Source organism: Psammomys obesus, unplaced genomic scaffold (genome assembly GCF_907164565.1).
Source record: "Psammomys obesus unplaced genomic scaffold, mPsaObe1.curated_primary_1811, whole genome shotgun sequence".
NCBI classification, from domain to species: Eukaryota; Metazoa; Chordata; class Mammalia; order Rodentia; family Muridae; genus Psammomys; species Psammomys obesus.
In genome coordinates, this window is record NW_026596039.1 from 4008989 (window position 1) to 4036587 (window position 27599).

General features: G+C 47.1%; 1 protein-coding gene across 2 annotated transcripts in view; it reads right to left on the reverse strand.

The window, feature by feature from the left end:
* Sorl1 (sortilin related receptor 1) overlaps positions 1–27599 on the reverse strand; it is a 166560-nt gene that overhangs the window by 14656 nt on the left and 124305 nt on the right. For both annotated transcript variants that reach the window (XM_055621821.1, XM_055621819.1), the window contains 14 exons: positions 26355–26486; positions 24933–25064; positions 23818–23952; positions 22578–22733; positions 18499–18648; positions 11515–11646; positions 10801–10927; positions 10496–10665; positions 8048–8160; positions 7382–7486; positions 6550–6622; positions 4506–4588; positions 3353–3449; positions 1801–1985 (listed from right to left, as the gene is read on the reverse strand). In XM_055621821.1, the coding sequence (XP_055477796.1) occupies positions 1801–1985; positions 3353–3449; positions 4506–4588; positions 6550–6622; positions 7382–7486; positions 8048–8160; positions 10496–10665; positions 10801–10927; positions 11515–11646; positions 18499–18648; positions 22578–22733; positions 23818–23952; positions 24933–25064; positions 26355–26486 (1790 nt within the window). The remainder of the gene's footprint in view (positions 1–1800; positions 1986–3352; positions 3450–4505; positions 4589–6549; positions 6623–7381; positions 7487–8047; positions 8161–10495; positions 10666–10800; positions 10928–11514; positions 11647–18498; positions 18649–22577; positions 22734–23817; positions 23953–24932; positions 25065–26354; positions 26487–27599) is intronic.

The window sequence follows — 27599 nt, forward strand, 5'->3', positions numbered from 1 at the left end:
ATTCATCCATGAGAGCAAATGAGAAGTGCTGGATGCCATTCCAAGGACCGAATGAAGTGTCAGAGCAAAGAGGGGCTTACCAAGGAAAGGCAATGTTACACAATTGAAGAGCAGGTACAGGGGAGCTGACTGGCTACCCTGAGAGGTGAGGAAATGTGGGAGTTGTCAAGTGAATGTGGGAATCTCAGCAGCATGTGGATCGAACACAGGAGGACAGATGCAGCCAACTTCCCTGACATTCCCACTTCCTTTTAGTGGAACCCTGGAGGGAAGAAGTCTGTTCTCCTTACCACCCTGGAAGCTGTAAGAGCCAGTAATGAGGTATCAGCCAATGAGATGTAAGCAGAAGGACTCTGTAGGATGGTCCAGAAGGCTCTTCTAATGGAAGGATAGTCCATCTCCCCACCCTCCTGCTGCCTGGAGTACAGACAATTGACTGTGGCTCCAGAAGGCTGGCCCGTGAGGACCATGAAGATGCACACCATTGGCTGGAGCTGGCAAGGCCTGTGTCCCCTCCAGGGTGAGAGTGTATTGCTACAATAGAGGCCCTGAACTTCATTTGACCAATGGTATGCTAAAAGGACATTCTATGAATCCATGTAGGAAGCTGAGGGAAACTCAAAGTAGGAAAGTGGGAACTGGACTAAGTGTACAGAAAAAAAAAAATTTACAGCTGAGTGATTTCATATGGGAAAGAACTGAGGGAGATAAGATAGGATCAGGATACTTCCTCCCCTGAAGAAAAAGACTACATGTCTGTAGCTGCCCTGGGCACAGAAGGAAGACTGATAGAGGATGTCTGACCCAGACAACAGCGCCACTTCCTGTAACTCTCCTCAGTGGCTGAAGGTTTGGAGAAGAGGGAGTTTAGACCATGAAAGAGGAAAGGGAACCAGTTAAGTGGGAGGAGCCTGGAAGAGAGGAATTGAGGTTGGAAAGCAAATGCATATGGGACAGCAAAAAATGAACAAGTGAGCCATACAGCTTAAATGGGAGGCTGTGGTCCCTGTTGGGGGCTGGTGCTCAGGAGTAGGATGACCTCATTATAATAGGGCCTGTAATACATAAGGTGGGGTGACTAGGATGGAAAAGTGTCCCCAGAGCCATGGGAGTTAGGAGAAGATGACCATGCGCACTGCCGTGGAGAGCCGGGAACAGGAACAGCCACCCGCAGTGGGCCTCATTTGACTCCTCACCTGTGAAAGGTGGGGTATGTGACCAATGAATGCACGAGCCTGGGCATGGCACAGGCAAGGCGGCTTTTCTGAACCTGCACGTAAAGAGAGGCCCTAGCGCTATGTGCTGCTCCACTGTTTTGTAGGCTATACTTTGGTTACTCGGGAGGGCTGTTCAGTGAGACAAGAGGGCTGGCACCAAGTTGAGCCTCTTAATAGAGAATAATGTCTACTTATGGGTAGACTCTCCTTCAAGGTAAAAGGGAGTACTGAGGAGGGCTCAGGCTTTTGTCACCTTGTGGGCCATGCAAAAAAGCAGAGGCTATTAAATTAAAAGATTTGACCAAGCCTACCACCCAGGATGAGTTCCTTGGCACATGAATACAGCACTCTACATGACAAACATCAGGGAGCTATCTCTGAGGCCAGCAGAGTGAGGTCAGAGATGTGGGGCTGGCTGAGATGCCAAGGCCCTTTAAAAGGTAATAGTGAGCTGGCAGGTGACTTGTGTTTAGGTAAAGAAATGAAGCAAGAGCAGCAAGCAAAGAAAGCCCTATGGCTTCCTGGGGTCCTAGCCTTGGGGATGGTTCAGACTACCCTGGGTTAGTCATTCTTGTCTTCTTACCACATTCTTGGGGCCAGTCCAGACACACTCCACAGCAGTCTGATTGATGGCCTTGGCTTTGAGACTTGGAGCAGGCGGACGTATACCTCTGGTTAAGATGTGCTCAAATGCCAGAGGACTGTCCCCCAAGTCTGTCTTGGCCCAGGCAGAAATCTCATAGGACGTATGAGCTGTCAGATTGCTCACTGTGAGAAGAAAGAAGAGAAATGCCATGGATGTATGGATGTGGGGCGAGAGCCAAGAATTTGTTTGGATTTACATACTTTTTTTTTTTTTCTCAAAAGTTTGCAAACTCATTTAATATTTTCTAGTAATTAGCACATGTGACTCTTAGAGTCTGGGTAACTCCCAAAGCTGACTATGTGGACATATAATTCGCAAAAAAATTCCTGCAGTTATGTGGCCTTCTGTGGCAGGAAGCCTGAGACTCATACCCACCAATCCAACTATTTCAGGAAATCAGAGAGGGTCTCCAAAGCTGTGAACAAGGACATCCATTTCTGTGTCTGCGACAGTAAATACTGGGTGGGGAAAGGGGAGTCATTTTCTTCAGTGGTGTGGCCGCTATAAGTTGCTCTTGCCCCAGTAAATGACCAGCCACCCACGTTCATGAAAGCAATCCAGTTGAACTCAGAGCTACAGTCTAAGCACTCAGCTGGTTAAAGCAGAAGAGCTCCCAACACGAAGTCAGCCTGAGCTACAAAGTGAGTGCCAGGCCAACCTGAGCTATATGGTATTTGAAAAACCAAGGCCTACGAGCTAGTTCAGTTGTAGAGAATTTGCCTAGCATGCACAAGGCCCTGGGTTCAATCCCCAGGACAGAAAAAGAAAATGTAATAACAATAAATAATAATAACAATTGTTATCATTACCATCCATGGTTTCTGTTTCATAAGACTAACAAGGAGGGAATAAAACTATGATTGACAGTCCTTTTAAAAAAGTCTGGAAAAAAGGAAAGGAGAAAGTTCCCAAGCTCGTAGCACCCATAAGCAGATTTTGGTATTGAAGGTTTTCTCTTAGAAATACATTAAAATCTTCTCGTGAGACCATCTTCAGATAGAAAAATTTTAATAGAGCTCATACTTTGCACAGACCTAAGTGAGGATGAGACCACCTCCTCCTTTCATCTGGTTGTTTAGTTCTGTGGAGATGACAAATCTTTACCCAATGCCAATCACACACCAGGCCGTAGCTACCTCTTACTAGCTGAGGGGCAGTAAAACTAGAAAGGAAGCAGGTAATGAAATCTGGACAGATTCTTAGTGCAAAATCACCTATAGGGGTCATTCTGGCTTCTTACGGGGTTCTCCTCCTCTTTTGCTCCAGCTTCCACTGAGGATCACTCCATGTTTAGAAGAAGGCTTGTGGAGCCACCAAGTAAAGACTCTACCTGGGTCATGAGGATGCAAACAGTATCCTCAATGGGCAAGAACCATCTTCAGGGAAACCTGCTCACTTCCAGCCTCCCTCCACAAGCTCTGCTACCAAGAAGGCACCAATCTAGCTTGCTCCTTCCTGCTTACATAGCAACATCGCTCCAGAGTTTTACCTTTGTATGACAGTGAGCTTCCTCGGAAGTTCAAGGTTTTCTTTTCTTGCTTGTGGGCATCAAATGACCAGAAAAGGTTCACCACATAACCACTGACCTGCCAAGAACCAGAAAGCATGTGACATGATCAGCTGACACAGTCAGGGGTCACACTGAATACACCATGCAGAGCTGGCCCCTTTAGCTGCCTTGTTGCTTTCAATGGACAGGTGTTTCTTCTGATTTTTAATCAACTTCTTTTTATGCCACCATTAAATATATTCAGCTATTTATATTAAGTGAAATTTAAGGGGACACCTCAGTTCAGGTTGTCCTCTCAGTCAAAACTAAGAGGTCAGTGCAAAGGCTGGTTTATAAGACTCACAAAATCAGGGAAGACTACCTTCTCCATGTTCTCCATTAGAGAAGGTTCTGAACTAAAAATCATTGCATGTGGGAAAACCAGAAAAAAAGATGTTTTCATGACCAAACACTAGTGACAAAGGTCCACTCTAAGCCATCTGTTCTATTAGTCCTCTTTGAAAACTAAGAACAGACTATGAGATATTCTTAAGTGAATGGCACAAGGACTCTGAAGACCACCCTGCCACAACATCATGGATGGAGAAGGATGGGAAGAGGGACCAGCAGATGGGAAATGACATTATGGAAGTAGATTTCAATTCCAAAGATCACATATAGATAAGTATGGTGGATTGGGCTATGCAGATGGGTGCTCCAAGGGACCAGTCATGGAAGATGAGGAGAGACTGGGTGATTATGAGACATACAAGACAGACAGGTTTTCAAGGCATCCAATAGGCCCAAGAAGTTTGCTCTACCACAATGGGAACTTCTGCATTAGCACCGAGTACCAGGAAATCCAATAAAGCTGAAAATTACAGGGCACACATATTCTCTTAACACTAAGTCTTTCTGTGCATTGGAGCTGCGAACCATCTAATTATATGGTTAAAGCACCAGGCTGAGGCAGAATAATTACATGCGGAGACTCAAGTTGTTCTTCGTGGGGGAAAGAAAACATCCTACGTCTGGCATTTCATCGTCACTAGATCAGGTCCTTCATCTTTCCTAATCTCCCTGCACTAAGACATACCAGTTCCCACAAAAAGGAAAGCCCCACCCAGCTGCCAGTCCAAGAAGAGAGAATTACCTTGATGTTACTGTCCATGGTCAGGGTAAAGCTCAGAGAATTTTCATCGTAGCTGTCAATGTGGATATTTGGTGCTTGGATCACTGAAAAGAGAAAGGAGTTAAAGAGAAACCATACCGTGAAAAGTGAGGGAGGCAGAACTTGAGCACTTTCATCTCAACAGACAAAGTGGCCTCTCAGCCGAGGAATAAAGGGCACTCCAGCTGGCCCTATCCATCCACCTCCTCTACCACCCCTTCCTTGTTTGAGGCTGGGCCCACTGTTGCTTGGGGAACAAACAATGAACTTGGCTCAGACAGCTGGCCAGGCCATTAGGTTGAACACGTAAGTTACAGGCCTAGCTTGGGCCTCGCTCTTGAAGACTCAGGATCCCTATGAATGATGTCTTTATGAGGAAAAACAAAGTTCCAGGCCCTTCGTATCCTTTTTGAAGGACAGGGCATGGTGCTATGGAAAAGTCAGCTTGGACTATAATCATGGTGATGAATGGGCGGGTCAGGACTCTCCAAAGCTCATTTCCCTCAGCTACAAAATGAGGACAATGATAATTCACTCACAGGGGTTAAATAAAACAAAAAGCATACTTAGTGTGTGGAACACAAGAAGCACTCCACACACGGTGGCCTTCTCATTGGTAGCAGTATTAGCCTGCTGCATCCTTCATGAATGAACCTGGCTGACATCACTGCTGTCTTTGTCCTTCACCTTTTTTCCAAAGTCACAAAGACTCCAGGTCATGGCTATTTCAGGGTGCGGTACAGAGCTGCCCTCTGCACACAGCCTGACCAAAGCACATGTGAGGAGCTGAGACTTGGCAAAAATCATAGAGAAGAGAATGAAGGAAACTCCAACTCAGGGTAATTTTAAAATGTGTATTTGACTTGTGTTTACTGAATGCAGAAACAAGGTGGCTTTCCAAACTCCCTTCTTTTGCATTTGGATGGTTTGTATACCTTGGCCCAGATTTTCATTGAGAGAAATGAGAAGACAACAGGATCTCAGCACAGCCTCTTTATCCCCTGCCAGCATTCTGCCTACTGATTGGCCAGCAGCATTAACTAGGGCTGCCTCCTACCCCAATTGCCACAGTCCCACAGAATTTAGAGTAAATGAAGCTGAGTCTTCATCACTCAGAGCTTCCCTCTCACTGGCTCAGAGGAAAGCAGAATCACCCAATCGCATCCCACACCACAGAGATCGGTTGGTTTAATATCTGCAAGGCCAGGGGGTGAAAGTCCCCAGCGCCAGAACTACACTTGAGGACACACACTACCAGGAGGATGGGCTTCTGGCCACTGCTCAGTGGGTACCAGGACCCTTCATCCAGAGGCTTCAATCCATTCACCCCCGCAACTGAGCTTCCAGTTCCCACTAAGCTACCAAGGATGGAGAGAAGCAAAAGGCAAAGATTGCAGCCCCAAGAGGCCCACATGCAGGATGGGGAACAGCCTCTTGGCAAGCAGAGCAGCCCAGCAGATTCAGGGATCTTGGGTCAGGGGAGGTTGCAGCAGGAAGGTTAAGAGCACAGGCTTTGGAGTCAGACTTGTGCAGTTCTAATCCCAACTTTGTCATTTATGTGTGGCCTAGGGCAAGTAACATACCACATTCTGCTCCTCATCTTGCAGCTGTTCTGAGGGACCAATTAGATAAACTCACGTGTCCAGCACGTGAGGGTCAGTTCTGGTGCTATGTGCCATCTATAGCCCTGGCCTACATATCGGTGAGGTGCCTTAACACCACCACAATGAGTATGCAAACCATGTCTGGTTTTAGTGGAAAGATACTCCTAGGTTAGAAGTTTCACAGGCTCACAAAATGACCTGGCATAATGACCTTTTGGAAATAATGATTAGAGGAAGAATACACTCGATGGCTGCCCCCAAAAGACTTGACATCTTTGTAAACCTGAAGGGCTCCTGTGCTGCAGAAAAGGAGGCCCTGAGGAGCTTTCTAACCTAGGCTTCTCCTTTCTAGCTCAATGAAGGTCATTTCCAAACAGTTTCCATCTATCATCTCTAAATCCACAAGCGCTGGAATCATTTACCTTTTCCTTTCATGGTGGTGATGGATTTAGAATCGCTCCAGTTTCCTATTCCACGACTAGTCACCGCAGCCACCTTTTCAAATCAGAGTGTGAGTTAATAGGAAAAAAAAAAAAAAAGCAACATACCATTCAGTAAGAATTCTGAAAAAGCTAAAGACTTTAGCAGTGAGGGAAAAAAAAAACAAAAAACAAAAAACAAAAACAGACAAAGAGACCATGGATATTAGGCCCCAGCAAATAAGAAGGACAAGAGGCAAAAAGAATTATAATAGTCCTAAGAATACAAAATTTCTATTTTATACTTAATATATCTATTGATACCCAGATTCTTCTGAAGGGCAGGTATGAGTGTGTGTGAGTGTATGTGTGAAATCTTTAAGCTTTGTATCCATAGACACATGTACACACACATAAGAGGAGTCCTGGAGGAATTATCAGTGCAAGGGAGTCTCCAGGGGGTGTGTCTTGATGGCTTTAGTAAACACCCTTCGCATAAAATCTATCTCGTTTCTGCTCAATACATTAATACTTCATTTCATAATAATCTCACAAAACAGGTATGTAAATCCATCTGTAGCTAATGATAAGCAGAAAAAGGTAAGCACAAAAGTACAGACCCCAGGGGCAACAGAGTGTCTAGTTAGAAGCAGGGACAGCCGCGTTACCAAAAGTCCTTGGTTACCTGAACAGGAAGTTGGACTTCCCCCTCTTTAAGACAAGTAACTAGCTGTTATGAAGGACACTATTAGTCATTTCCTAAACATAAGCACAGAGCTGACAAAGAGAGCCATCTTTGGACTGGCCAGTGGCTCGAGAGGGCATAGGCACTCACTCTGATGGTGTAGAGGGCATTGAGCAGTAAGCTCTTTATTTCTGTGAAGTTGCTAGCAGCTCTCTGGGAGGCCCACATCTTAGATCCACTCTTGCTGTATTCCACCTGCAGGGTGAATACATCAGCATGAGGAAAAGGTAATCAGAGGTTGGGCCGTCCAATACCTTCCGAAGACACATGCAGGGAAAGGGAAGAGAGGGTGCCGTGACGGCTAGTGTTAATTGGCAGCTTGGGAGGATCTAGTCGCTCCTGGGAGATGAGGCTGTGGGTGTCCCTGCAGCTGATGACCTTGATTAGGGTGACTGAGGTGTAGACAGCTCACCACTCCCCTGGGCTGGTTGCTGGACTGTATAAAAGGAGAAAGTGAGCTGAGAGTGGGCGCCCACTGCTGCTTCCTGACCATGGATGCAACGAGACCAGCTATTTCAGCTCTAATGGCCTTGCATTCCCTGCCACTGTCCATGGTACCCTTCAACTGTGAGCAAACCTTTCTCCCTAAAGTTGCTTTTGTCAGGATATTTTATCACAGCGACAAGAAAAGAAAGTAACTCAGGTGTGCTAAGTAAAACAGTGTTCTAATGGATGGGTCATTATCCACAGCACCAAATCACCTCCTAGTGATATAAAGCCCTCTGAAACCCACACCTATGTCTGAACAATACTTACAATGTACTCACGAATGAGGCCATGGGTGTGGATGGGAGGAGACCAGTGCCCAATAATCACACCTTCCTCTTCACTGTTCAGTGAGAGCTGCAGGTTCCTCGGGGGGTCTGGCACTAGAAAACAGTGAAGCCAGAAGCCAAGTTCCCCCTGCATTCGAATCACTTGATTATATGCATTAAAAAAGATTCTACCAGTAAGCAGTTGGGACTGATACATGAATTCATAAAATAAGTGGTATAAAATCTGTATGTAAACAAAACAAATGCATATCTCAGTAACTAAGTAGTTTAAAAGAAATTTGCTTAAAATTGTTCAAAAAATGTAGTAGGAATAATTTGGCCAAGAAGGTAAATGATTTGTACAATGAAAAATTTTAAAACCCAGGTAAGAGACGTTGAAGAGAGCGCGCACACACACACACACACACACACAGAAGAAGAAGAAGTCAGGTTATTAAAATATTACTGTTACTCAAAGCAATCCACACATTCTGTGCAATCCATGTCAGAATAGCAATAACATTCTCCACTGAAATAAAGAAAAACTCTCTTAAGTAAAAGTGAGGTGCAGAGACTAGTGATTCCAAAGCCTGCAAGAGTGGAGTCATAGGAGAGGGCTGGAGAAAAAAACAGTTGTAGGTGGACAGATGGAAGAAGGCCTAATTTCAACAGCGCAGCAGGACAATTGTGATAGATAACAATTAAATGAATATCTTAAAATAGAGAGTAGAGAGAAGTTTACATGTCTCCTATACAAAACAAAACAACAAAACAAAACAAAACGAGTGGAGTTATCAGCTATCCTGTTGACCGTAATTACTATACCTTGGATATGTGTATCAAAGTGTCAGACTGTACCCAAAAACATGTACAATCTTTATGCTAGGTACAAAGTTACAGTACATTTTAAAAATTTAAAGGAGTCAACCAGAGGTTAAGATCCATCTGCACAGTAGAAGACTAAAGGAAGTTTCCTGAACTTAAATCAAGAACAAAACAGGATGCAGGAGGACGCTAACCCTATCTCCTTTCTGTCGAAAATGCTGGCAGCTTGGCCTTTACGTTGACAAGATACTCTCCTCTCTCCTCTCTTCCCAGAATGTCTCAGTAGAGTGTAGATGTCTCAGTAGCCTTCCAGGCTTCAAGTTGGAATTGCTAAGGCAGACTGAGTCATTGTGTGTGTGTGTGTGTCTGCCTATCTGTCTGTGTCTGTCTGTCTGCCTGCCTGCCTGTCTCCCTCCTAGGTCCTTAGAACTTGACGCTGAGATTTTAATTGTCCATGAGAGCCCCAGCCACTGCAAACTCCCCAACCTCAAAGCAGAGGACTAAGGGTGTGACTCCTGAGGAAGGAGATTAATTTTCCAACATCACAGAAATCTTACATTCAAATGAATATGATCAACTTCAAAGCAGACTCCTTAATGAGTTTGGGTGACAGCATATTCAAAACTCTTCAGGCAATGGGGTAAATGATGAGAATAAAGAGACCTGCAGGGCAGGAGTCACCTACTCTAAAAGGAGGAGCAGGTGGAGAAACGCTCTTAGAATCTGTTAAGGTTTTAGAAACTTATCAACAAAATGCTGACATGCCTCATATTTAAGTGATAGGACATCGGAAGTCTCAGGCACCAGGACGTGCCCAGAAAAGAAAAATGAAAGCAGAAACTAGACAAGAAATGCCAAAGGTGGGGACCAGGGTGGTTGCAATGGTAAAAAGCATCTGAAAGTAGCTTCCAAAGGGGTGAGAGCATGCTGGGCCATGGTGAGGAAGACCAGCATGGAAAACTTTAGCCACAGCACTTCCACGGGTGTAAGGGACAGGCATGTATCCTCACACATGTAGAGTGCAGATAAGAAATACTCTCCGTCAACGGTATCCTCAGGAAAAGGCCTGCTACACCCTCTAGTGCCGATGACCTGAGGGCTATGGAAATGGTTCACCGGGCAAAGCGAACCGCACAAGCATGAGGTCCTGAGTTCAGATCCCCGGCACCCACGGAAAGGTTGGACACAGTGGCAAGCATCCACAGCCGGTCGGCCCAGCTCAGTCAAGAAGCTCCACATCCACAGAGAGACCCTAGCTCAAAAAATTAGATGGCCAACATGACAGAGACACCCAGAGTTGGCTTTGGCCATGCACACCTACAACTCCTCCCACACCCTAATCCCACAGACTTTCAAAGTGCATCATAAACCGGTGCGAGAGTGAACATCTGCCATCCCTGCTACCCGAGAAGGAAGATTGCAGGAAGATTGCAAACCCCAGACCTGCCTGGGCTGCAGAGCAAGTTTGAGGCCAGATGCAAATGAGCGAGACTCAAAATGAAATTAATAAAAGGACTCCAGATGTAGCTGAGTGGTAGAGTGCCTTCAGGAATGCGCAGGGCCCTGGGCTCAACCTCCAGGATCACACATTCATACACACAAACGGATCAGCTGTAATACTTACAGCCCTCTGGGGTCCTCAGGGTCACAAAGTCATTGGTGTTGTGCACCTTGCTGAGACAGTGGACCTGGACCTTCACCTGATACGTGGTGTCTGGCTTCAGGACTTTCAGCACAGTGCTGGTTTTGTTGCTGTGGGTCTCCAGGGTCTTCCATATGCTCTCTCCAACCACCCTGACCAAGACAAGCGAGACTTTGTCATGGAGAGGCAGTGTGCGGTGACAGAGACGAATGAGCCTGCTAAAGACAAGTCCTCCAGGCACACCACAGGAGAACCCGCGGGGCAGGCCTGTGGCTGAAGGGACCCACCTGTAGTAGACATTGTATACACAAGAAGCAGAGGGCATTTTTTTGGGTCGTGTCCAGGTCAAAGTCACGTCCCCAGAGAAATCAGCTGTCCACTGAAGATTCTGAACTTTGTATACCGTTAACTCATCTACAGAGATGGAGAGAGAGAGAGAGAGAGAGAGAGAGAGAGAGAGAGAGAAGTCCAAGAAAGTTCTACCTTACAAATCCTTGAATCTCAAAGAACTTCTGTGACCTAGAACCACTATGGTGTAAACTGTTAAGAGGGCACAATCGTCACCTGAAAGCTATCCCAGAAAACATGACGGCAGCCCCCCATAGCACCTTTCCTAGGCTCCAACATTTCCCACCGTATTTTCTTATGCAATTTCCCCCCCCCCCCGCCCAGGCCTGATCAGCTTAAGCTTCATTCTCAATAGAAGATGCTGCAAGTGGAAGGATGGCATGCACTCTAGACAACAGGACTGAGTTAACCCCACTTGCAGCCCGAGGCTCTACGGGAGCAATGGCATACATACACATCAGCAGGGGTAGAGATCTTGGGGAACACACACCCAGGCTTCACTGCCAGGGAGGAGCTGGCTGCACGGTCCATCAGAATTGGACCACACTTCCCCTCAAGTTGGCGCTCCCAGGCAGAGGACATTTTCAACTCGAGACAATGCACCAAAGGTGCTAGCTAGAAGCCCCCACAGGAAGTGAAGTGCTGTCACTCACCGCTGCAGGCCTTCTCGTCGCTCTCATCTGAGCAATCCAGGAAGCCATCACAGCGCTCTGAGAGCACAATGCAGGCCTCGCCATCCTCACACTTGAACTCTCTGCTCATGCAGGTCAAGGTGCTGTGAGTGGCTGAAATACAGAGAGCCTCCTTAAACTCAGAGGGAAAAGATACGTTACATGGTGCAGCTTAGCCCAGGTGCACCACTTTTAAATAAAGTAGCCTGGCTTCTCTGAACTACTGATTGTTGCTCCACAATTCTCTGGAAGAAGAATGGTGCTGGCCACCTTGTGGTAGCATTTTGTTTACATAGACTATCACATAGACTATGATCTCCCTTCAGGAAGATTGGGAACCTTGGAGTCAAACAGACTGAATGAGCATTTTGCTTACGCTTGCTTTTGAGGCAGAGCCTCAATTATTTCAGCCGTGCCTCCAGCTGGGTATGCCTATGAGGATGACTTGGCACTTCTGATCCTCCTATCTCCATCTGCTGGGTGCTAGGATTACAGACATGTACAACTGCGCCCCAAGTCGAGCAATGCTGGCAATCAAACCCAGGGCTTTGTGCATTCAAGGCATGCTGACTAGTTTCATGTCAACTGTACAGAAACCACAGTCATTTGGGGAAGAAAAGGAACCTTAACTGCTGTCATCGGATCGGCCTGTGGGAAAGTTTGTGATGCATTTTCTTGATTGATGTGGGAGGGCCCAGCTTGCCATGGGCAGTGTCACCCCTGGGCTGGTGATCCTGGGCACTATAAGAAATCAGGCTGAGCAAGCCAGTAAGCAGCACCCCTCCATGGCTTCTGCTTCAGTTCCCGATACCAGGCTCCTCCCTGCTACCAGGCTCCTCCCTGCTTGAGTTCCTGCCCTGACTTCCTTTGATGATGGACTGTGATATGGAACTGTAAGCTGAAATATACCTTCCCCTTCCCGGGTTGCTTTGCTTATGGTGCTTATCACAGCAGTAGAAACCATACTTAAGACACAGGCAAATTGGCAGCTCTGTACCAACTGAGCTCTATGCGCAGCCCAGACAAGGGTTGGAATCCTTATTCAGAGTGACTTCAAGCACCTCCCGTAGTTCAGCATCCCTCTGGAAAGCTGGGTAACATCCCACTGCCACTTGTGTTTGAGGATCTCATAAGCTCAAGCACCTGCAAAGAGGCCTGATCTTGGCTAGTACTGACAGGTCCTAGTTCTTAACCCTGTAGTGATGATTATTGTGTTCCCAGCATTGGCTTGCAATCTCGGAAGAAGCTATGCTGTCTAAGCTGGCTAACAAAAATAATTGGGTGAATGGCGATAATGTGAAGAGGCACACATGCTCATGTGGTATTTTTAATTGCACGAATCTGAAGTATTTTGACAAGATAAGGAAAGGGTAAGCTAAGGGTTAAGAGACTCAATTCAAAGAAGGTTAATAGCCAAAGGTACATGATCTCCATTGTAGAGGAGGATCAAAAAGGGAGTGGTGACTATGTCATTGAAAACTGATCCCAAAGAGAGAACAGGATGGCCAAAGAAAGCAAATCTGCTGTCTCAGGGTGGTCTGGTGTTGGATCTTCATTGTCCAAACCCTTGCTTACCTGTCCAAGCCTGAATAAAAAAGGGCTGTATCAGAGATGTCATGCCCCTGTGAGTAGGATCTGAGGGCAAGTGTGAGCCTCTGTGTCAAAGACTTTCACATCTTAACCCATGGACACTGTTGCAATGTTACCTTGCATAACAAAAGGGAGTCTAGAAGATGGAATTAAATTAAAGACCATGATGGAGAAAACTCAACCTATATTACCTACGTGGTCCCCAGGTAACTCTATGGGTCCTTTAAAGCAGATTTTTCCTGTTGCTGCCAGAAAGAGATAGCCAAAGGCAGAAGAGCAGGCAGATACAAAGTTGCTGGCTTTGCAGGTGGGGAGGAGCCAGGATTTTCTGGACTGCAGACTCTCAGAGGCTGGGAAACACAGAGAACCAGCTATCCCAGGACTCTCCAGTGGAGCCAGCCCTATCCACAACTAGGTTTTAGCCTACTGATACCTAGTCCATGTCTGACACAGAACATACGTTGCTTTAAGACATTACATGTGGGGCCACATATCACAGTGACCAGACCTTCCTGTCTGCTCTGTTCTTAAGTTGGAAGTTTTACCTTGCTTTCATGAGTTCGGACTGTAAGTCCTCCAACAAGGTTCAACAGCAAAGCCTCTCCCAGCTCGGGCCTCACCGTGTGCACAAAACCAGCATTTTCCATACGGTAACTATACAGTATTATCATTCAGTGTCAGCCAAAGAAAACTCAGGCTTAAAAAAACGCAATCTAACCTTTATTTAAAATATTTTCAATAAATTGTTTAATCCATCCTAGGATTTCGGCACTAAAAATAAATCCCCAAAGAGATTAGCTAGTAGAACAACCTAAAAATTAACATATATAATATATATATATATATATATATATATATATATATATACACACACACACACACTATTTTGTTTTCTCTCTCAGGGTTAGCTGATGACACTTTTGGTTCCTAGGACTTGCTCCAAATGCACCGCAAGAGGGCGTGCACGTGACACACGTGACAGCTAGCATGGATTGTCTCTGCCTTAGAATGAGCACTGCAATCCTGTTGCCCTTGCAGAGCAATAGTTCTCAACCTTCCTAAAGCTGTAACCCCTTAATACCCTAATGTTGTGACAACGCCCCATATAAAACCATTTTGTTCCCACTTTGTGGCTGTAACTCTGCTACTCTTACCAATCATAATGCAAATCTCTGATATGCAGGATAGCTGACGTGTAACCCCCAAAGGGTCATGATCCACAGGTTGAGAACCACTTGCCTAGAGCATGGCTTGGACTGAGAGTAAGCATAGTGTGAGACCCAGGAAGAAGATGGGTGGTGTTCTGATGAGCAGTCAAGATGCTCAAAGGGAAGACCTAAAGAATCCTGGGAGATGCTTCCAGACTGGCAAGCATACAGGATTGGCCAGGAAAGAAGGAGCAGCCAGAGGAGTTGAGAAGTGATGTAACAACTGTGTTCAACCGCTGGCTTTTCATGGGGAAGATTCAAGGCCTCTCTACGAGAGTGTTTAGGACGGAGTAGCAAATTTTTTGGGCACTTGGAAAAATGAGCTGATCGGGACTAGAGAACGGCTGGTTCCAGTCTCTCTGTGACAGGTTCCAGTTTCCCTGTGGACACCAAGCTCTCCGACACAGGGCAGGGAACTAAAATAGTGAAGGCAAACAAACGTGACCTCTGCACCTCCTTCCACATACTTTAAGTTATTTCTAGATGGCACAGTCCCTGGCAGAGCATAATCTCTGTGTAAACAGGTGTGACAGTGTTTTGTTTAGGGAATAACACAAGCAAAGAGTCTCTACAAGTTCAGTTCAAGTGCACGTTTGAAAACTTCTAGCCCACTGCTAGTAGGACACTGAGGTACAGAATCCATGGACCCCGAGGAAAAGAGAATAGACAAAACCCTTTATGAAGAATTTTTGTGTGTATGTGTTATGGTATGGTCGCATGTATGCATGTGTATGGGCCTATATGCTTGTGCCTGTGGGTGGGTGGGTGGAGGCCTTGGTCGGCCTTGGACGCCTTTCTTGATCATTCTCCACTTTATTCATTAAGGGCAGATCTCTCAGTTGAACCCAGAGCTCATTGATTGGTCGAGTCTAGCTAGCCAGCTTGCTTCCAGACCCCCTCCTCTACCTTCTAAATGTTGAAAGCACAGACGAGGCTTCCACACCTGCCCCTGGGTACAGGGGATCCAAATTATAATCCGCACCTTTGCACAGTATGTGTTTTGCCCAAGAAGCCATCGCTTTTGCAACCCTTGTGAAGATTTTTATAACTAGAATCCCCCTTCTACAGGAAGAGCATGAGGTTACAGATGCCTATCAGATTCTGAGCAGAAATTGGTTTGTCTTGGGAAGCAAAAGGGCGAGGGCTATGTGGCATGTGAAGGTGTATTCAAAAGAGGTTTGAGGCGTATTGCTGCCATTGTCTCACAAGCCCAAGCCGGACCCCCGGCATCCATGCAATGAGCATCCCATGACACAGGCATCGCTGTGTAGGACGGAGACACATCACATGACTACAGAGGATCCATGTAGGATGGAGACACATCACACAACTACAGAAGATCCGCCCACACAGCGACTCCTCCATCGAGAGGAATGCAAACACATATGTCACCCTGGGGAATGTAGGAGACAGCAAGGGTCATCCCAAGAGTTATGTTGGGGGACAGGGTGCTGAATGGCAGGGTGGGTGACACAGAAAGGTGCCAAGCTGTTTTTGAAGGGGATTGTCTTGAAAAACACAAGATTCCCACCACAGAAACCTCCCAGTTGATAATAGCTTGAAGCAACACCAGAAGCAACAGTGAGCAGGGCAACTGGGGACTCTGACGCTGCTTCGTGAAATGAGGCTTAAAACTTTAGGAACAAGAAAGCATTGTTTTAAAACCTGGAAGTAAGACTGTCATTAATATTTAAACTGATTAACCAACATGTGACTGACAGGCACTGAGCGCAGAACGAGGGGTGCTGGAAACACGTTTTCTCTTTGATAAGGCGATCACAATAATGGAACAAGGGGAATTATGGGTAATAGCACATCCTGATTTTAAGACCCTTAACTAAGCAACACCCCTGTGAGTGAGATAGACTTGGAACGGGTTGAAAACAGTTATTTAAAGGATGCCAATTAGCAAGTTCCGATCACCCAGGAGGGAGGCCCTGTTTCTTTTCTTCCCTGTTAATTATTTTTAACATTCACCTGACGCCATGGCTTGCTCTTGGCTAAGTTGTTCCCACTGTGGTGTTGCTGTGCGTGAGCTGACGTAAACCTGCCCTGCTTTCAGAAAGCTGTATTCACTCCTTCAATAAAATGCAGGCTTTACACTAACTCGTATTGAATTTCTCTGTGTTGGGTTTGGTGTGTTCTCCCTTGATAAGAACATTCAGTGTGGAATAACGGCAAGGCCACAGCTTTCTATCTGTGTAAGTGTCCGAATGCCACTGACGGGGGTTGGGGTGCAGTGTTTGGGTGTCCTCCCTGAAGTTTAATCTTCCTTTTATTAAAAGGGAGACAAGACCAAACTTACAAGGAGATTTGGAGACTGAAGCAACAGAAGTATAGGAACAGAGCGTGGTGAATAACCCATCAAAAGTCACCACAAATTGTTAATTTGCCTTCTTTTTTTATGTGTGTGTAATAGAAGCACATGTGTGCCCATATATGAATGTGAGGACAGAGGTCAGAGGACAAACTTAAATATCATCTTCATAAATGGCATTTACTTCCTTTGAGAGCAGGGGCTTTCATGTGGGCTAAGTCACCATGTGGGCTAAGCTGGCCCCAGCTGCCAGGAGTAGAGGCACAGACCCTTCACCTTTCCGTTTTCCTGGGTTCTGGGGGTTGAAGTTAAGTCATGCTGCCTGTGCGCAAGCAGGATTCTACCTGAGCTAAACCTTAGTGCTATTTCCCCTTCAGCTTTGATTATTTCATCAAAGACTCAGCTACTTTGTCATTTTTTGTGCCACCTGAAGGTGCGCTGTGCAGGCCTTCATGGTTTTGGCCAAAGTGTGGAGAACATTTTAAAAAGGACAGAATGCATATTAAAAAAAAACAAACAAACAAACTTCACAAATGCAAAGAAAAAGTAGAAGCAGTTGATCCTTCTGGGTCACATCTATTTCCTAAGGGCTGAATTAGAGGGATTAGCTGATAATTAGATATGATGGCTGTGCTCCGAACTGGCAGTTATCTCTCTGCCTGCTCCCATGATGTATGCCGGAAGCAGCCTGGAGCAGGTGATGGATGGATGGACACACTGGATGTCCTGCTGGGTCTGATGCTTAGACCCAGTTGCATCAGGAAATGGCAGCTTTGGTAGAGTTCCCTTTGGGGCCCAGCCTTCCCCTTTCCTTTCATAAGAATCTTTAAGAGACAAAACTTGAGACCATAATAGTGATGAATGAGGAAGAGTGGAGGCTCTGGCAAGGCCTTCAAGCTGGTGGCTTGCTGGGGATGGTAACAGACTCTCACACTCTGACACACTGAGCAAAATTAAATATGCATGAAAAAAATTTTTCCTGGTACTACTGGGCATGTGGCAGGCTAGGACATCTGTGTCTGCAGTGAGTAGGGGACCAATGGATCCCTGTAAGTCAAGCCCAAGCAGGTGGAGTGTCCCCCAACAGAAAGCCAGGTTGGTGGCAGGTAAAGTGGTAACATTCTAGCCTCCCTCTCCCCTTCCTCAGGCCAGCAGTAGGTTCCACGTGCAGCCAGTGACTAAACATACTAATTGGGTGCTGAGGATGAAACTTAGGATCTCTGTCATCTCACTTCCAGGCTGCCTGCTTTCTCTCCTGGCCCCTGAGCATCAGTTAGCAGACACCCTGGCTGTCCATCCATTTGGCACCTACCCCAAGGAGCTTCCCTGGGCACATCAGGGGAGCAGGCAGTGGGACACAGCCATCATGCCAGTGTGGTGTGGAGCTCAGGTTCCCTGTGTGGCCTATTGTTTCTTCATAAGTGTAATTACAGCAGGGTGAAGCCTGAGGTTCTTAACACAGCGCTGCAGGTGATCTTCCCAGCAGGATATTCTAAATGCCTCGGAGACGCTCACTGAATACTTCACAAAGTACTACTGGCTTTACCAGTAGGTACTTTGAGGAATTAAATGTGTTTGGGAAAACCAAAAAACTCATTTAAGATATTTTTCTTCCACTCAGAGACTTTCCACTGGGAATGTATGCCCGTGGTAGTTAATATTTAGCCAGCTTCTTAAATCCAGTATCACGGTCATATACCATGACGTTTGTCCACTCGGCAAGGATAGAACACAGAGCATATTCGTAGAGAACACAATGACTGCAGGTACATGGAGGCACACAGGTGCCAGCTGCCTGAAGATGAAGCAGAAGAACGGGACTCGGCAAGCGGCCCCCGACGGGATACTCACGGCAGTTGGCTTCATCCTGGCCATCCTGGCAATCCTGGTGGCCATCGCAGCGCTTCCAGTTGGGGATGCATTTCTTTGGTTGGTGGCACTCGAACTCAAACCGGTCACACCTCCCAAGCTGGGTGGGAGTGGAGGCAGCAGTGGTGTTTGCTAGAGAAACATTTAAAAAAAAATGTACTTTTAAGTATGGAGGGCGCTTGGCTGCAAGGGCAACCATTCAACTGTTTGGTGTGTTAGGATAGTGCAGGCCTGCATGAACTACATGATGGGGAGGGGTCAGCTACCTGCCAGCTATGGACAGAGAAAGCAAATGGGACACTGATGCCCTATGTTGCTCCTCACAGGGCCCTGCCACCACGGACTCACGTGAGAGATTCTGTTTAAAGACGCAGGCATAGATAAGAAAAAAGGAAAGCTGGCGGACAAGGCAAGTGAAACAGGAAGCCAGAAGAGGGTGCTTCCTGCCCTAAGCTATTGGAAGAGAAAGCTCTCTGCACCAGCCAGCTCAATATCACAGGATTCCCCCACCCCATAAAGGCTCAGAAAGTGTCTCTCTCACCTGAGAGGGAAGACTGGGGAGGGGCCAGAAGTTTCGAAAGCAGCCTGATTATTACCATAGCCTTCCAGCTTCAGCCCAGGAGACACCTGCCCCATATATGAGCAGGGCCGAAGCCCGGCTGATTGTGGTTCGCAAAGGATGAAAACAAAAGCAGCCACAACTGAGCAAGAAGATGCTACTGATAACAGTGATACTGAACTTAGTCAGCCAATGAGAAGTTAGGAAACTTCCTGAGTGCTCTGACTGGAGACCCTTACAGTTTAGGCAGGAGGCCCAGAATCTCCTCTAAGCATACCCATCAGTTTCAGGGATAAGCAAAAAAAATTACCAAGGCCTGGGGTTTCCTAGAAAAAAAGGCCAGCCACAAAGCCAGAGGCTGGCACACCCACCCGTGTGGTCAGGATCACTTAGCAGCATCTTAGTTCTCATCCTGGGACATATGCAACAAAAAAGGATTATCTAAGAAAAACCCCTGGCCTCAAAAACAAAATAAAATGCAACACATACACACACACAGAGGGGAAGAGAAAGAGAGTGAGTGGGAGAGAGAGATCCAAGAAAGGTCATTTGGAGGAAATACAGACTTTATAAGAAGCAGATATCAGGAGGCTGAGGAGATGGCTCAGTGACAAGGACCACTGCTCTGCAAACATGAGGACCTGGGTTTGAATACTCAGCGCCCACGGGAAAAAGCTGGGCAGATTTGGTGAGGGACTGTTTTAAAGTTAGGTTGAAAAGCAACAGAAGATACGAAATGCCAGCGTCCTGCTGTGGCCTCTGCGTGTGTACCCCAGGTACAGGACTTGCGCACACACACATCTTGAGCATGTGTACTACCAACACACGAAGAAGCAAACTTCAAAGCCAAACGTCCTCAGCAAGCTCACGGACAATATGCATATTCTCCATGCAAATGAAATCAGGTGTAGCACTAAATGGAACAATATTAAAAATGAAAAGCAGCTGAATCCTGCTTAACAGAAATGAAGACACCTGAAGGCAGGGCTGGCAAAGTGAAGCAAATATCACAAACACTGGGAAGAAAAAGAAAAATCTTTAAAGCTAAAAAGAGTAAATAGGAAAAAAAAAAAAAAAAAGCAGCTGGGCACGGTGGTGCACTCCTGTAATCCCAGCACTCCGGAGGCAGAGGCAGGTGGATCTCTGAGTTTGAGGCCAGCCTGGTCTACAAAGTGAGCCTAGGACAACCAAGGCTACACAGAGAAATCATGTCTCAAACAACAATAACAACAATAAAAATAAGAATAAGGGGTCTAGATGTAGTGATGTGCCCCAAATCCCAACAACTCAAAAGACAAAGGCAGGAGGATTAGCACAAGTATGAGGCCAGTCTGGTCTACACAGGTGTTTTCAGGGCTACATAGCTAGATTTTGTTTGAAAAAATAAAATCAAAAAGAGCATGAGGAGAGGCAATCGATAGACATGAAAAATGACAGAGGTCTGTATCATTACCAAACAGTTCTAGGAAAAAAAATCCCTCAAACTAAAACACATGGCTCTCCATTACATGGAGAAGAATGCACATCAAAGTACCATAGTAAAAAGTCAAAACCCTGGGGCCAAGACAAAGATCTGAAAAGCATGGGGAAAGGATGAAATGTAACCGCACACAGACTATCTGCTCATGCTGGCTATGGCTTTCCTAAAAGCTATTCAAAGGATGACAGCAGATGCCTTACAATTCTAAGAAAAAATTATTGATGAGCCAGTGTTCCAAATCCAGCCCAGATACCAATCAGACTTGAAGAAAGGACAAAAGCAGTTTCAAACAAGTCAGGCCCCAGATACATTTCCTCCATATTATCTTCCAGGAGTCTTCTATATTAGCCAGAAGAGCCAGGAAGAGAGAGGAGAGAAATTGGGATGGATAGCTTGTGGACAGCTTCACAAAGTTAGCTGTGCAGGAGCATCAAGGGCAACTGGTAAAAACCATAGTAACACAGCAGGAACCAAGAAGGCTGGGGCGCTCCTGCTGGGCTCCCACTTAGCCAAAGCAGCAGCAGCATCGATCCATCGATCCATCGGGCAGAGTCTCTGCAGGGTGTGCTGCAGCAAGCTCCCAGGCTAGCCTGGGTGGCACACTGAGAAGCTCTCTCCAGATTAACTAAGGAAGAGAGGGAAGAGAAGCAGAGGAGGGCCGTGGGTGGGGAAGGAGCAAAGAGGGGGGAAAGAGGAGAGAGGGGAAAGGTAAGGGAGAGGGGGAATGGAGAAGAGTAGACAAAAGGGATGGGGAGAGGTAAGGGTTGCAAAGGAGAAAGAAGAGGAAAAGGAAGGGGAAAGAGGAAGGACTGGGTATTGAGCATTGCTCTCCTGGGCTGGGAAGATAGCTAACGTGCTTGCCTCACAGGCATGAGGACCTGTAATCCCAGTGTTCCCAGTGTGAGATGAAGATGGAGAACTGCCAGAGGCTTGAGGGCTGCCTAGATTGGCACATGCAGCAACACACAGCAAGAGACTCTAGGTGCCTCAGACAAGGTAGAATGCAAGGACCAACGCTGTGGTTGTCCTCTGACCTCCACATCCCACATGTGAACACGCATGAAAACACGTGCATACATACACACACTCACACTGATAGACAAACAAACACACACGCAGACACACACAGTGGGGAGTTTTAAAAGTCAGTCTTCTAGAAGATCACTGGGAGAAGGAAAGGTGACAAGTTGGGAGAAAACGTGGGCGGCTGTGACGAAAGCACGAGGTACACACACGGATGAAAATGATGTCGTAACAAAACCCACTATCTTGGACAACGAATCTACACTAACGATTTTTTAAAAACCAAAATTTTTAGAAAACTAATGAACAACTCGCCAGTTAAAAACGAGTGCCCTAATTGTTAGGACATTTGTTTAATAACCACCGAATCATCTACCGCTGAGCCCTAAAGCCTCCTCTGATTTTCCAGGCCAAGAAGCCACGGGTGACTTTTAAACAGGGAAACGGTGGGATGTCCACAGAGGAAATGAATCTCACTGCAGACCTAAGAGTGGACCCTGTAAAGGACTGTACAGAGTAAGCGTCAGTTCTCTCAAAGCAAGCTTGGAACTGCCTCCCACTCAGGGAAAGCAGACAGCCCCCTCAGCCCGCACAGCCCCCTCAGCCCTGTCCTCACTACAGGACAGTGGAGGTCTCAGGCCTCCGGATTCACCGTGGCTGCACCTTCAGCTGTTTCTGTGTTCTGCCACTAGATGGCAGTGGTCACCCTTCTTTTAAAAGGAAAATGCCTGCAGGTCCGCAAGCAGAAACATTGTACCCTTTCCCCCGAGTTTGTACATAAGCAACACACCTCCTTACTATCCCAGCTGTGATTCTTCACTGCCAGGGAAGCAGGGGTGGGAGGCAGAGTAGCCGGACTTTTCTGGCAGGAAACACACGTTGCAGTTTAAATGCTGGGATGCTTCCCTTGGGTTGCCACATGATTTTAGGGTACAGTGTTCCCCGACTCCCCTCCACAACAGCAAGAGCCAAAGGGAGCAAACCAGGGCCAGGACTCACCTAGGGAGGGGCAGGCTTCCTCATCTGAGCCATCGGCACAGTCCCTGTAGCCGTCACACACCCAGGTGTCCATCACACAGGCCCCACTGCTACAGCGGAAGTAATTGGGCAGGCATGTGGAGGGCCCAGGGGTGGGGGAGGGGAAAACGTGTGAATCTGAAGAGGAACAAGCAAGGAGATCCCAAGTGTTAGTAGAATCCTGATCTCCAATAAAAAATAATTTAAAAAAAGGCCCAGACCTATGCCGATGTCCTTGTTATACCAGCCAAAGGAGACCAGTGGCAAGCACAGCTGTGAACATCAGCCCATTTAAATGGCATTTATAGAGGGTGTGGAAGGGGCTTATGAAGAGACGGCAGTCTTTTCCTCCTGCTTAGCAGAATTAATACACCGCAACACTCGAAATGGCGTAATGCTAGCACGCGCTCGCTCTTGCAAAGGCCCCTAACCCCTGACACAGGAAGCAGGTAGACAGCCATCAAAGAAGGCACAGAGTGAGACTGCTCACCAGAGCCTAGCATGGCTCTCAGCTGAAACATCACAATGACCCAAGAGGAGATGTTCTGAACCAGAGGCCCCTAAATTTATCAAAACTCACGGGACCTGGAAACTTATTAAGGTGCACATGGTATGGGGTCCTCTGACATCTCTAAGATATTTCAGAGAAATTGCTGGGGGGGGGGGGGTTACAGACCAAATGCTGAGAGGCAAGGCTGTGGGCACCTCACCCTCATTAAACCCTTGGGAATCAGGAAGGGGTAGCCTTGGAGACAGTGGAAACCCACTGCAGAGATCATAAGACCGGAAGTGGGGGTCCTGGGGCTGAGGGCCGGAGTTCAATCCCTGGAACCCACACAAAAAGCTGAGCACGGTGGCTCAGGCTTTCGTAATCGGGGTGCTGGGAAGAAGACCAGTAGTCTCTGGAGTTTGGAGGCCAGCCAGCTTAGCCTAATCGGTGAGCCCCAAGTCCCCAGTATGAGACTCTGTCTCAAAAACCAACGTGAAGAGAGCTTGAAAAACGACACCAGAGGTTGACCTCTGGCCTCCGTAAGCACCTGTACAAGCATACAGAAGTGAAAAAAAGATGGTGTCCCAGAAGAACTCAGCAGCCTCCCTTCCTCACGAAAAGCCAAAACAGAAAGGATTAAGCCAGGCACTGCAGAGGGGTAGAGCTGTCCTTCCTTGCAGGTGCATGGGGCTGGTGGGGGGGAGGGGCTGACAGAGACCCCGGGGCTCTCACCTCCACAATCCTTCTCATCAGACCAGTCCCCACAGTCGTTCTCTCGGTCACATTTCCACCTGTTGGGGATGCAGTGGCCATTCTCACAGCGGAACTGAAAGTAGCGGGAGCAGTTTGGGGCCTCCGTGGGGTTTTCTGCAGAGACCAACCATACCGTCAGTCATTATCCCCCACTACCGTGGATGCAAGGCTTAGCTATTTATCTCCCTAAGGACCACGGCTACGGGCACCTGTACTGTTCTCCCAGAGAACATAAGGAGGGACAAGTAACATCTGCAAACTCAACAGCACTCCATCTTCTTCGGCCTCCAACCCCTATTTCTCTGACCTATTCTGGTACCCTGAAATTGGTCACTCTGACTTTTAATCAAGACACTTTACCAAAGAAATAACTTTGGTATGGTTATTTGGTATGGTATGATGATGATTGATGATGGTATGATCTGTAACTTCCAGAGGGAGCTACCTTCCACAGCATTAGCATGATGATAGTTAATCTTCATTGTTGACATACAGCGGAACTTAGAAAAGGCATGGAAACAGACCTCTGGATATGCTTAATGAGGGTCTTCCAAAAATGTTTAATAGAGCAGGAAAGACCCAGCCCGAGTCAGGGTAGCATAGCCAATGGGCTGCAGCAGTGGGCTGAATACAACAGAAAAGTGAATGAGTGAGTGTCAGCACTCATTTCTCCCGGCTTTCTGACTGTGTGGCTGTCTCGGGTTGCTGTTGCCATGATCTCCTTGCTGCGGTGGACTGCACCCTTACACTAGGTACAAAAATAAACTTCCCTTCCTGAAGGTGCTTTTGTGGTGTATTCTGCCACGGGCGGGGGCGGGGGTAACTAAGACACCTTTCTCCACTATCTTCCACATATGTGATGTGGCCCTCCCAACGAGGAAAAGGAAGAGGAGTGGAATAAGGATTCCCCTAGCACGGACTGCATGTCAGTTCCCTCTCCACTCCATTCCTCCTGTGAGGATTTGAGAGCTGGCAACATGTGCTGCTGAGGAAGAGGAAGGCAAAGGCTCCAGGGGAGATGCCTTGAGCATCCCCGCCCTACCTAGGTGTAACCGGAAGGCTGGCGGAGGGAGGCGGGTCTTCTGGCTTCTTACCACAGTTGGCCTCGTCAGAGTAATCGCCACAATCATCCATCCCGTCACATTTCCAAATCAAGCTGATGCACACTCCGTTCTGACACTGGAAGCCAAACTCATCACACTCCTTGTGGAACTCGGGGTCTTGAGCTAGAAGGTGATGGACATCGGTCAAGCCTGGGTCACTCACGCCCATGCTGGAGAGTCCAGGCAGCAGTGCTGCTCGGAAGCCAAGGTCCTCTGCTGGGAAACTGCAGAGCTAAGGCAGCCGTGAAAAATCAAGGCAGGACCCGGTCTCAGCACAGCACACGCTGTGCTAACCCATTCCACACACTCACATGGAACATGAACAGGGCAGGACTCCTAAGTCCCAAAACTCTGCCTCCTTTAGAGATAACACTTTTAATGAAGAAATTTACATTAAAAATAGGGTCGTCAAGGTGGGTTTCAATCTAGTGCGACTAGTGTCCTTAGGAAAAGATTGTCACTGAAGCACAGGTTTCTGGTGCCAACTGGGGCAACATGGCATGGTCCTGTTTCCTTAGACAAATATATAAAACAACAGCAGAAGTTTAGACACAGATACGTAGAGTAGAAAGCACATGTGAAGACACAGGTAAAGATAGCATCTACCAGGAGGACAGGGAGGCCCCAGACAGTGCTCCCAACACCTCCAGAGCTTCTGTTGGTTGAGCCACCCTGTCAGTCTACAGCATTTTGCTAAGATAGCTCAAGGCATGTACTATGCTCTGAATACGAAATGTCCCTAACAGTCTTATGGTTGACCACTTGGACTCTACTTGGTGCCACCATTTTGAGACGTTACAGAAACTCTGGGAAGTGGAACTCAACTTGGAAAAGTAGGTCTTGGGCTGGGCCTTTGAAGGACACACTGGGTCCTCAGTGTCCTTTTCACTCTGCTTCCTGTGTGCCATGTGGTAAAAATGTCTCTCTCCTAGCGCATTCCTACCACAATATTCTGCCCAAGTAGATGAAGCCACACAACCATGGAACAAACCCTATAAAAATGCAAGCCACAGTAACCCCTTCTTCTTCAAAGCTGTTTCTGCCAGCTATTCGGTCACAGTGACACAAGAAGGGTTGACTAGGGACATTTCTCAGCGGAGAGGTTGGCTGTAAGATAAAGAATACAAAGTGGGGAATCCCTGCCATGAAGACCACTGGAACAAAACTGTGTGACAGGGAGATTGGCTCTTTAATGTAGATGGCAGGCCAGTCTATCCCATAAGGTGACATTTGAGCCAAGGTTCTGGTCACTCACCAGCCCGATCACATTCATGTCCTAATAGATACGAGGCATCAGTGCTCACGTGATGAAAGGGGACAGCAAAAGCAACATCAACAAACAGGCTTGGGCACTCAGACATGACCCTGTCTTAGATTCCCCACAGAGTGGCTGACTCCCACCCGTTCACTCACAGCATCCAGCAAAGGTGGCATCCTCATCAGAGCCGTCTCGGCACTGGACGATTCCATCACACACCATGGAGTGGAACAGACACTGCTGGCGGTTCTTACATACGAAGTCCATGAAGCGTGTGCAGAAGGGCTCTGAAAGACAGCGGTGAGGGAGGGCCATGAGCGCCTAAGGCTGGCAGGGGTGTGCCTCGGCCCTGAACAAATTCGTGTGGGCAGATATATAGAGGCATGATAGTCACTGTGGCTGGACTCCCTGTTTACGTAAGGCCCCGAGCTAAAGCACTTGTCATAAAGTGTGTCTTTCAACCTCTGAGACGACACTGTAAGAGATTTTATTGTCTCTGCATACAGAATAAGAACATAAGGGTGACAGCATGGCGCGCTCTTTCTGCCAAGGGCACATGGCTAATGAGGGAGAAGCCTGAACTGGACCCCAGAACTGCCTGGCACAAAGCCCACACCTTAACTGTGATTGGTATGACACTCAGATATGGAGGCCTGCAGTCATTTTCTATAAGAAGCTAGCATTACAGGCTGAATCGCACCCCTACCTCCAGTTCCTCTGGGGAAGCCCTAAGACCAATGTAACCAACTCTACCTGGGACAGGTCCTTTAGAAAAGCCACTGAGTTTAAAAAGGTCACTAGGATGAAAGAAGTCACAATAGGCTTGGTGTCTCTGTAAGAACGGACATCGGGAGGCCTACAGAGAAGAGATCATGTGAACCCCAGGGCGAGAAGGAATCTGGATCTCAATAATGGCTGCCTTTTGACAGCCTCCATCATCTCATGAGCCAATGCCTTATAATACACCCTCTCTCCAAATGTGTGTGTGCAAACATATCTAACCTAAGCTGTTCTTCCCGTGAGAATCCCAGGCCATTAGAGAGAAAAGATACTGAGCTTCGCTACAAAGAGGCCTAAAATACAGCTTTTTTTCTGCCTATTTGGTTTCACCATGAAAGCAGGAGAACAGCCACATGTAACACATGAACATGATGCTGAGTGTCCAGTGTAACTTCAGCCCCAAGACCTGGTTATGGGATGGATGTGGCCACAGGCCAGGCAGCCATGCCTATACTAACACATTTGCTTTTGAGTGCTGGGCTGGATCCCGCCTAGAGGCCAGATCACAGCACCTACAGTAACAGGTTTGCTCTCGACCTGGACTGCATTGCACAATAGAACCACGCGGAGCATAGAAAGAAAGAAAGAAAGAAAGAAAGAAAGAAAGAAAGAAAGAAAGA